Source organism: Sorex fumeus, unplaced genomic scaffold (assembly GCF_029834395.1).
Source record: "Sorex fumeus unplaced genomic scaffold, SorFum_2.1 ptg000007l, whole genome shotgun sequence".
Classification (NCBI taxonomy): domain Eukaryota; kingdom Metazoa; phylum Chordata; class Mammalia; order Eulipotyphla; family Soricidae; genus Sorex; species Sorex fumeus.
In genome coordinates this window covers 41,446,250-41,458,364 of record NW_026606064.1, presented here as the reverse complement: position 1 = coordinate 41,458,364, position 12,115 = coordinate 41,446,250, and the positions used below count along the sequence as shown (strand labels likewise).

At 39.0% G+C, this 12,115-nt stretch overlaps 1 protein-coding gene across 1 annotated transcript in view; it reads left to right on the top strand.

Annotated features, from left to right (window-relative positions):
- Positions 1–12,115, top strand: part of WDR64 (WD repeat domain 64) — a 180,870-nt gene that overhangs the window by 167,509 nt on the left and 1,246 nt on the right. The window contains exons 28-29 of the mRNA XM_056106911.1: positions 5,890–5,970; positions 7,544–7,657. Coding sequence (XP_055962886.1) covers positions 5,890–5,970; positions 7,544–7,657 — 195 coding nt within the window. The remainder of the gene's footprint in view (positions 1–5,889; positions 5,971–7,543; positions 7,658–12,115) is intronic.

Below are 12,115 nucleotides of genomic sequence, written 5' to 3'. Positions count from 1 at the left end.
AGCCAGTGTTTCCTTGCTCCGTTTTGTTCTTATTGATCTATCCAGAGGTGATAAGGCGATGTTGAAGTCTCCAACTACCATTGTGTTGCTAGTAATGTCCTCCTTAAAATCTGTTAGCAGTTGTTTAAGTATTTAGCTGGTCACTCATTAGGTGCCTACACATTTAAGAGTGTTGTATGTATCCCTTGATAAATAGAAAATGACCTTGGCTATCCCTTCTAATCTTTTTCAACCTGAAATCTATGTTGTCGGATACTAGTATGGCCACCCCAACTTTTTTTAGGGAGCTGTTTGCTTGCAGTATGGCTTTCCATCTTTTAACTTTGAGTCTGTGTTTGCTCTGATTGTTCAGATGAGTTTCTTGTAGACAGCAGAATGTTGGTTTCAGTATCTGGATCCATTTTGCCACTATGTCTCTTGATTGATGCATTAAGACCATTGACATTGAGAGAGATTATTGTCATAGTGTTTTGTGCCATCTTTCTGTAGGGGTTGGTTGTGTTTATAAATATTTTCCTTCTTCTCTTACAGGAGTCCCTTTAATCCTTCTTTTGGATTTGGTTTTGAGTCTTTGAAGTTCCTGAGCTGTTGTTTATCTACAAAATAGTGTATAGTTCCATTGAGTTTGAGTGAGAGTTTAGCTGGATAAAGTGTTGTTGGCAAAGCGTTCATTTCATTGAGTTTTTTCACTATATCCCACCATATCCCACCATTGCCTTCGGGCTTGGAGGGTTTCCTCTGATAGATCTGCTGTAAATTTAAGGGATGCTTCTTTGTACGTGATTTCCTTCTTTGACCCTGCTGCTTGTAGTATTGTGTCTCTGTCCACAGCATCCATCGTTGTGGCTGATATACCTTGGACTGTTTTTATTAGGGTCTCTCTTAGCTGGCACCCTTCTGACTCCTTGGATCTGGATGTCTGCATTCTTTAACTCTGGGAACTTTTCAGCAAAGATTTTTTTCACTGTGGCTTTTTTATTGGGATTGCCTCCATGTCCTTCTGGTACTTCAATGATTCTGATGTTGTTCCTCTTGGCGTCATCTCCTAATTCTCTATTTTGAGGCCTTTTCCCATTGCTTGTTGTTCCCTATGTGTTTTCTGTTATTCATCTTCAAACTCACTGATCCTGTCTTCAGTCTATTCATCCTACTGCTAAGGGCACCTACTGAGTTTTTAATTTCATCTACCAAATTCTTTATTTGGACACTTCTCTTAGTAGCTTTCTTATTTCTGCTCTCATTTCTTCCTGTATTTTCTTGACTATCCGTTCCACTGTTTCTTTCATTACTTTCTTTAATTTTCTGAATGTCTGCTCCATTGATTCTTTGAGAAGTTCCTTGAACATCTGCAGAATGTCATCTCAGAATTCTTTATCACAGAGATCATATTTGTGGGTGACCACTGTTAACCTACAAATTCAGGTAACCCACAAATTCAGGTAACACTGGTAACCCACAAATTCAAGACTCTTTTCTTCGTCCTCTCCTTGTAATTGAGATTTGCACTGCTTCTTTATGCTGTTGTGGTTGTATAGAGGTAAAACCTTGAGGTTTACTAGCCGTGTTCCCTCTTATTGTGGGAAAGGATTCTGAATAAGGTCGGATGATGCTCAACCTTCTGCCGTTCTGGAATAAGTCCTTCGTCTCAGACATTAATCTGTTACTTATGATAGGCATCTAGTAAAGCGTTGGAGGAGGTGCTCTTTTATATTGGGCTTGAACAGCCTCTTGTGTACTGGTTTTTTGTTGGAAATGTAGTAGGCCAGTGGAATAGTGTTGTATTGTGTTTGAGGTGGCCAGGACTTTTTCCAAAGTATTAGGTAATACAGGTTAGGATATGAGTCGAGAGGGCTGGGAGTTGGAACTATAACTGCAGCGACAGCAGCCACCTCCTCACGGAAGGCCACGCCCACTTTTGAGGTGGCCACGCCTCCTACGTGGAGGCCATGCCCTCAGCCCGTCCTGATGTTAGTCCACAGACCTGGGCCCAAGGGCCTGTGTGCAGGAAAGGTGGAGGCTGGGTGGGCACACACGCCAGACCTCCCAGGAGTACCCTCAGGCCACTGTCCAGGTGGCAAGTGAATGGGATCCCAGGGCTGGATGGGACTGGGGGTGCGCACAGAAGGATGCACCTGTATGGAGGAAAGTCGGGGGCTTGGTCAGAACTATGTTTCTTTGTGGATATTCTAGGGGAAAATATTCCATAGTTTATGACTCTTTCCTTCATCTTCAAAATTAGAAATATATTATTTTAGACCTTTCTTCTGCAGTCTGACCCAGTAATGTCCCTCTGCTTTTAAAGATTCTGATTAACAGGTTGTACATGCCAGGATAATCTGTCTCAAGTTTTCTAAACTTAATCCCATTTGCAAAATCCATTTTGCTAAATGATAAAAAATTCTCAAACTGCATGTAGGGAATGAGGGTACTGATATCTCTGGCATTAATTTGCCTATTATAGACACTTTCTTAGTATGAAGTAAGAGAGAAAAATACCATTTCTGTTTATTCTGTTTATTATAATACCTATAAAGGATAAATATAGTATCAAACTTAAGTCTAAGGTCCGACACTAATTAAAATAAATTTTCTCATGAACTTCCACAAAATAACCCAAACGTACCTGTCTAAAATGATCTCACATTGCTAACTTACAAGTTAGCATGTCCCACTACAAGTCAAACTCATTGTTTCCTTAAACATACCTTTCAGTTCTATCTGATGTTAACTTAAGATATCATGGTGTGTATATGAACCATGATAAAAGTTACCTGCAAATATCTACCCTACCTTTTTAACTACCTTTGTAACCATCAAAGGATTAGTAAAAAAATATAGAAAAAGTGCTCCTAAAATTCCGTAAGTATAAGAAAATGTAGTCTTTTTTTAAGTAGTTAAATTTTCGAATATGTCACAAAAGAAAACTTAAATATATAAATAGTTGCCTGAACTCATAGTAATCGTAAAAATTACATAAAGTTTTATGGCTACCAGATTAGAAAATCTCAAAAGAATTATAATATCCAGGCTTAATGTGTATGGAAAAATTCAGAATACTAAGTACTGGTGCAAAAAGTGGATACTGTAGAAACACTGTGAGAAATTACTTAGCATTATCCAGTAAAGTTGAAAAGTAGGCATAATCAATTTAATATACACCTGGAAAACTCAAGAACATATGTTTATTTATTTTTTAAAAAATTTTTAATTTTATTTTCATAAGGTTGTTCACATTAATTGATTACATTCAATATTTCAACACCAATCCCACCACCATTATTTCAAATTTCCCCACCACCATTCAAGCGTGTCTGCCACAGGCAGATGCTAAATAATTGATTTTCTATTGCTTATTGTGAATATCATGAGAGGCCACACACTCCTGGGATTCTAAAATTGTAAATGATTGGGGTCCAGAGACATTTCTGTAGGGAGCTAATCCATTTTGAGATTCATTTGTGAGTCTCTGGATCAAGGCCGTGGATGTGCTGAGATGGCGCCTGGAGGCAGTTCGTGGGTGTGACAGCCAGGACCTGATCAGGTGGGGAGATAGGAAGGGAAGTCCCGCCACTACCATGTGGCCTGGAGTCTTTAGTCCCCGGTCCCACAGACCTGAGCTTTCTTCTGGAAACGTGTGGCTACTGGGGATTCATCTGGAGTTGGCAGAGAGGTGACACCTGCTCTATCCAAGGTGCTCTGGTGGAATCGGCTCTGCATGGGATCCGAAGAGATTTCTGGCGAGCTGCTGTCTTTCAGTATCACTCAAGAACATACGTTTAGCATGCAGATACAAAACTATTTAGAGTGGTATCTTTACAATAGCAAATTCCTAAAAACAAGTTCACATGCTTATCAATAAAATAATCAATAAACAAAGTATACCATACTTATTAACTGAAATACTGATAGAATAAAATGGAACAGAGAAAATAACATATAGCATTATTATGATCAGAATAATTTAATGTAAAAATTGGTTAAGAACAAATCCATAACACTTTGTATGAAAGTCAAGAAGAGGCAAAACTAAAATATTGTTTTAGTTCAAAGCAATTAAAAAGCGTATAAAGTAAAACTATTTAAAAAGCAAAAAGAGAGTTAAGATCACAAAATTCCTTTTAAACATCATGTTAGATGTCAGATGAAAAGACAGGGGCCAAAGAATAAAAAGTTAAATAGAGTGGGCAGAAAACTTGTCTTGCATAACTAGGGTTCAATCTGGGGCATCCCAAGTGATCCCCCTGACTGCTGCCAGAAGTGATCCTTGAGTTCAAAGCCAGGAGTAAGCAATGAGGACTGCTGGTTGTGTCCCCAAAATAAAACAAAACAAAAAGGTTGAGGGAATTATTCCACTTTATAAATCATAGCAATAGGTTCATTAATATTTATTACATCATTATTCTTTTATAGTATCAACTTTGGGCCAGAGCAATAGCATAGTGGGTAGGGCATTTGCCTTGCATGCGGCTGACCTGGGTTCTATTCCTCCATCCCTCTTGGAGAGCCCGGCAATCTACCGAGAGTATCTCGCCTGCATGGCAAAGCCTGGCAAGCTCCTCGTGAAGTATTTGATATGCCAAAAACAGTAACAAGTCTTGCAATGGAGATGTTACTGGTGCCCGCTCGAGAAAATTGGTGAATGGGAGGACAGTGCTACAGTGCTTATAGTATCAACTTTATTTAATATAGTAATAGTAATATGTACTAATTGTATGAATAGTTAATGGTAAGATTTAATACTTCAACAGTGAAACTATTTTCATAAGCCATGCCTTTCTTTCCAGGTAGTTTTCCTCAAAATATAGACAGACAGGCAAGAGAGGCAGCAAATATTGACTATGACAGAAATGTTTATTCTTATAAATTTTTTATTGATTCTGAAAAACCCCTGAGTTTTTGTAAAGATTAAATGATAAATATCCCAAATGCATAATAGACACTCTATAAATGCTAATTTCACTTTCTCCAAAAGTATAATCCTTCAGTTTTCATGTCTTACCACATTCTAATGTGAATCAAAATAATTTCTATACTGACATTTGCTTTGCAAAGTCCTTTATTGGAAAACATATGCCTAGCATGCAACAAACATCCTATTTTTTGAACAGGATTAATGTAGCACTGTAGCGCTGTCCTCTCATTGTTCATCAGTTTGCTCGAGTGGGCACCAGTAACGTCTCCATTATGAGACTTGTTACTGTTTTTGGCATATCAGATACTTCACGAGGAACTTTCCAGGCTCTGCCAAGAGGGATGGAAGAATCGAACCTGGGTCAGCCACGTGCAAGGCAAATGCCTTACCTGCTGTGCGATTGCCTCCACACCAAACCCTTAATGTTGCATAACCTTTAAAAAAGATTGACATTCACTTTAAATATTCTCTTTCAATTTAAGAATGAGATATTTTTCAAGTAACTCACTTAAAACATTAAATAAAATTGAAAAAACAAAGGTTTGAGACTTCTTGAAACAATTGAACATATCAACTATTACTACTATAACTTTATTTTTTCAAATGGTTGGTAAAAAAGCAATGGTTGAATGCTAAAATGGAGTTAAAATATCTCCCACTTAGGAGTATCTTATTTTTTACAGTATTTTTGTTTGATCACTTGTTTTTACTTACAAATGATGTATTATTTATCTTCTGCCATTTATTCCTTCTTTGAGAAATTATTTGCAATAATAATAAAATAGATAACAAATCTTACTTTTGAGCAGCTCTTTACAGTACAAACCATTTCATTTGCTCCTCACAGATCCTCAGCTGTTCAAGGAAATGATTTGCCCTAGGCCATATTGTCAATAAGCAGCAGAACTAAGATTTAATTTTATAGGGTTTTTTTAATGATAGAATGTCTTTTCATTAAAAACTGTCCTGATTTGCAGACTCAAAGACATCCATTGGAAGGTTTCACATCAGAAAACAAAGAAGCAGGGATCGTTTTTGGTTCTCTGCCTATATATAGGGTAAGTTACAGTTCTCTAAGACTGAGTAACAACCAGGAATATGACATACCATTCCTCACCTGAACTTGTGTAAGGTAGGAGAAAAAAAGAAATTTTTTAAAAAATCACATTGTTGATTCCATTAACAAGCAGTGTGCTGTCACAGAAAAATCTTCAATTCTATGCACTAATTAAGTCACTTGAATCTGTCATTCTGCACAAGACACTTGTGTGTGATGCTCATCAAGAGGATGAGGTGACAGGGCTGGAGTGATAACACAAAGCATAGTGCGTTTGCCTTGCACGCGGCTGACCCAGGTTCAATTCCCAGCATCCCATATGGTCCCCTGAGAACTTCTAGGAGTGATTCCTGAGTGCAGAGCCAGAAGTAACCCCTGTGCTTTGCCAAGTGTGACCCAAAAAGAAAAAAAATATATATATATAGTGAAAAGTGAGGCATACAGTTCAGTCCAACTCATTCTTTTGATGAAAACCACACACAAGCTTTGTGAAATTACTTGCCATTCTTTAAGCATCACTGTTCTTTCCTTCTTTTGTGACTTTATGCTCTTCTTAAATCCAGAATTAATCCACTTAATTCCCTTCAAATTATTATTCATCCTTCAAGTCTCCAATCCATACAAACTCTGTTCAAGGTGGGAAGGTGCAGTATAATGGTACAACAAGCACATAACATTAACACTATTGTAAACTGCGTTTCATCAATAGCAATCACTGTCACTGTCACTGTCTTCCCATTGTTCATTGATTTGCTCGAGCAGGCCCAGTAACATTGTGAGACTTGTTGTTACTGTGTTTGGCATATCGAATACACCACGGGTAGTTTGCCAGGCTTTGCCGTGCAGGCGAGATACTCTTGGTAGCTTGCTGGTCTCTCCGAAGGATCGAACTCCGGTTGGCCATCTTGACTGCATGCAAGGCAAACTCCCTACCCACTGTGTTATCACTCAATAGCAATAATTTATAAAAATTTAATTTGTGGGGCTGGAGTGATAGCACAGCGGTAGGGCGTTTGCCTTGCACGCAGCCAACATGGCCAATCCGAGTTCGATTCCTCCGCCCCTCTCAGAGAACCTGGCAAGCTACCGAGAGTATCTCGCCCGCACGGCAGAGCCTGGCAAGCTCCCCGTGACGTATTCGATATGCCAGACACAGTAACAACAAAGTCTCCAATGGAGATGTTACTGGGCCCGCTCAAGCAAATCGATGATCAACGGGAGGGCCTTTACCTTTACCTTTAATTTGTGGAGAGGAGTTGATTTGGAAACACACATAGCTGTCCTCGGTTTATTCCTGGCTTTGCACCAAAGAACCACTCCTGGGAATACTCTGGGAACCATATGCAATGCCAGGATCAAACGTGAGAAGCTTGTATGCAAGGCAAGAGCTTAACCCACTGTATTATCTATCCAGCCCTACAATAATTTTTTATGCTTTAAGTAATTAATAGTGGCATGAAAGAAGGGGAGTATATTTTAAGAGTTAAACCACTTCAGTTATTACCTTCTATCCTTGAATTCATATTATGGTAGTAATCGCCTTTTGTCTTACTAACCCAATCTGTGGCTCCTAGGTACCAAGCCCTACTAGTCTAAGATTCCTTCCATTAATAGGATCTGAAGCACAAAAGGATTCTTCTGATGTCTTTACAGAAAAAAGGAAAGGAGGTCATGTACAACACGATAAAGTAAGCTATTATTTAGAAGCCAATAGTGTATCCATTTCTGTGTATATTGTCAATTATATTATCTGTTGCAGAAAACATTTTGGAACATGCAAAAAACTGGGGATGGAGCAGAGCAGATCACTTGCCTTACATGAGACCCTGTGTTCTATCCCCAGCACTTCAGAGGGAAACACACACACACACACACGCACACACACACACAATATAAAGTATATGCATCCTGATAGATAAAATACATATGTAAATATCATATGCATCTATTTTTAATTCATGGAGAAGAAAATTCATGAACTTACTGAACAGAGAAAAATGTCAAACAAAAAATGTCAAACCCCTGAGCCAGATCAATTGAAACTTTCCAGAGCAAAATAAGACTTAGAGTCACTATTTTTTAAAACTAGACAATATGATATATCTGAGAGATATGTACTAATATTGCTTCTTAGTATTATTTGTGCCTATGAGATAGAACCACATCATTAAGTTTCTAGTTTACTATAGAATCAAGGAAATTTTCCCTATATTTTAATAGGAATAACCAACACACAATTTTATAACTTACATAGTGATTTTATAAATTATTCCCTTGATTTTCACAAAAAAAAAAATCCTCCTGAGAAAGAAATAAAGTCTTCTTGGTCTTAATTTAGACTTGTAAGGTAAGATGTACTTCTTTTTATAAATTTAATTTAATTTTTATAGGCTTTCACAATAATTTATTACATTCAATATTCCAACACTAATCCCACCACCAACACCTCTCCTCTCACCATATTTTGATTTTTTCCACACACCCCTCCCAAGCCTGCACCAAAGCAGGAGCTAAATAATTTATTTTGTATTGTTTGTTATGAATAATCTGCTAAAAATGATCCAAAAATGTTTCCTTGTAGGAAAGGGTGTGAAGATTGTTGTATCTCACTCTGGAGCCATTAGCCCTTGAGTAAGAGATTACTAATCAAAGGGGAACAAGAGAACAGAAAATAATGGGTAAACAGGCATCAGAACTTTGGTTTTATTGGTGATATGGGTGAGTAGTGTAGCCATATATCCAAAACACAGATTCAACAAAACTGAGAACATGAGATCTAAGCTGTAACCACTGAAACTTGTAACATACCTGTCAAGTTGACAGGTGGGTGCAGGGTGAGTGTTAGGTTGGGAAGAGAATATGGGAACACTGGTGGAGGGAAGTTGACACTGGTGGTGAGACTGAAATAATTTGTGCCTAAAACTCAACTATCATTAACTTTATAAATAACAGTTCTGTAATTTAAAAGTATCAGAAAAAGATCATTTGTCCCAAATGATACTAGTTCATCCTTAACAACAAAATGCCATTCTATGTAATTCTATAGGGTATATAATTTTTCGATCAATGAACATTTATGTTAATTTCATATATAGGCTGTTGTTAATACTGCTTCTATTAACAGAGGTGCAAATAGCTCTTCAAAATAGTGTTTTCAAGTTCTTGGGATACATGCCTACTATTGGTATCGCTAGATCATTAGGTGGTTTCTTTGATTTTTTAAAATTTTGAGTCTCCCAAGCAATTCTCAGAGGTTCTAGATAATGGGTTTTCTTAGTTATTTGTGGTTCCTCCTCCAATTCTGTGCTTTTGAGTTTTCCCTTTGAAAATGTGTAATTTTTTTAAGGAATTTTATGTTATTTTAGCAAATATTTTTCTGTTCATGCATACATAGCTTCCTTTACTACAAGTAGTGTTGTGATTGTTGACTGGGAATTTTCGTTTATTTCTGTGGCAGTACTAGAGAAGGGGAGAGTGATGGTGATGAGATGAAAAATCACAATCACAGTGATAGTAGATGGGAAATAAAAGATTTATTTTTATTCCCACACCCCCACACCCCACCCCCATCCCCCAGACCAGAATTTGGTTTCTGCAAGCAGTGCAGACTTTCACCTTTTCTGGAAGTTCACTAATGTTAGAACTATTGCTTCTACCGTCTTGGTATTCTTTAGCAGAGTTATACATGCCAACAATATTGATGGCTATACACATTAGGCTTTTCTTGAGATCTCTTCATAAATTCTTTCCATATACAATTTCATGCTACGATGATCCACCTTCATATATGCAACATATGTATCAAGCAAGATGAGTTTATTTTTCTGACAAACATTTAATTTTTGTTCATGCTTTAGCAGGGAATTTTGCTTGCTGGAACCTACTATTTCCTTAAATACTTTTCATTAGAATTTAGAATTAATAAAATTATTGATTCCAAATATTAATAACTTTAAACAATTTGGAGCGATAGCACAGCGGTAGGGCGTTCGCCTTACAAGCGGCCAACATGGCCGACCCGAGTTCGATTCCTCCGCCCCTCTCGGAGAGCCCGGCAAGCTACCGAGAGTATTCGATATGCCAGACACAGTAACAACAAAGTCTCCAATGGAGACGTTACTGGGCCCGCTCGAGCAAATATATTTATAATTTAAAAAAGTAACAAAACATTAAACATGAAAACATAGATCAGAGTACATATACATGGTTATTTTTCAGTCTTACTATGGAGAAAGGAAGTATTAAACCTTGTGTCATGCAATACATTTTTTACATTTTTGAAACTAACTAATTAATAGAAACAAGCACTGTGAGTAGAAAATAGTATAAGAGATTCACTTAATCACTTAATCACTTAACTTCCCGTTAGTTGTCGATTTGCTCGAGCGGGCACCAGTAACGTCTCCATTTGTCCCTGTCGCGTGCTAGTGTAGCCCAATGGCATCTGTTCGCTCCGGGAACATGAAGGGCCTCAAACCGATCATTCATGATTTTGACGAAAAAGTCTGACCATCTGGTAGGTGGGCGGCCACGTGGTCTTTTGACATCCCGTGGAATCCAGTCGGTAACAGCTCTAGTCCAGTGGTCGTCTTTAAATCTCATTATGTGACCAGCCCATCTGATTTTTGACACCTTGGCAAATGAGACCGCGTCCCTGATTCTTGATCGTCGATGGATGTCAGAACTCCGGATTCTTTCTCTCATTTGAGTGAAACGTGATATTCCAAGCATAGCTCTTTCAATTCCTCTTTGGGAGACCCGGATATCTTTCTCATCTTGTTTGCGTAGGGCCCAGGCCTCTGAGGCATATGTTAATGCAGGAAGAACAGTGGAATCAAAGAGATGTGCCTGGAGCCAGAGGTTCTTTGTCCTCTTAGCTATTTCTTCGAAGTTCTTGAAGGCATTCCAAGCCGCTCTCTTCCTCCTGAGCAGCTCGGGTGCCAGGTCATTTGTCATGTTGACTTCTCAACCTAGGTACATGTAACTGTTGCATTCAGAGATGGTCATTCCATTGAGAGTGAATGGAGTGTCAGGAATGAGGCTGTTTCTGATAGACATTGTCTTCGTAAGATTCAGCTATAGTCCGACCTTTCCACATTCACGGTCGAAGTCGGCCAGCATTTGTGCCACTTGGCTAAAGTTTGTTGTTATTAAAACAATGTCATCAGCAAAGCGGAGGTGGTGTAGTTGCCGACCATCTACCTTCACTACCATTCCTTCCCATTCCAGTCATCGCATGATGTTCTCGAGGGTGGCACTGAAGAGTTTCAGTGAAATGGTATCACCCTGCCGAACCCCTCTCTTGACATCAATGATTACTTCTTTGTAGAATGGTGGAAGACCACACCTTCTACAAGATCATTGTGGGTGATTTTAATGTCAAGATAGGACCGAAAAGATCAGCCAAAGAACTTCACATCGGGACTCATGGCCTAGAATAGAATGAACAGGGTGAGAGACTGTCTGAGTTCATCATGTCGACCAAGACCATCCATGGTAACTCACAGTTCCAGAAGGCCGAATCTAAACGTTGGACATGAGAGTCTCCTGGTTGACGATTCCACAACGAAATAGACCACATCATATTCAATCAAAGGGTTTGCCTGACCGATGCGCTGTTGTCCCAAAATTCCAAACAGGATCGGACCACCGTCTCCTTCGTGCAAAATTCTACTTCACAGAGTGAGGAGAAAGGGCTGCAAAGTTTAAAAAGAGAACTCCCAGAACGACCACCAACTGGGAGCTCTTTGGCACTATTGCGGCAACATGGGAAGATGCCATTGTTGACAACATTGACGAGGAATACGATCAACTGGTTCAGCGCCTCCATGATTGTGCAAGGAACGCCAAGAGAGAGATAGCCACAAAAAAAAGGCCTGTCTTTGAAAACTCTTGAGCTTATTCACCAATGTCGTTTGGCGCATGCCTCAGGTAACCGCAAGGGAATGTCTGAGCTCACAAAACAGTGCAGAGATGCGATCAAGGAAGACCTCAAAGACAGAAGAGCAGAAGTGTTGGTAGATGCGGCAGAAGCCGGGAAAAGTATTCATAACGCCCGCCTGTCCTTCGCCAACTACAAGACCAAGGTGACTGCCCTCCGACATCCTGATGGATCAATCACATCTTCCAGAAGGGCAATGGAGAAG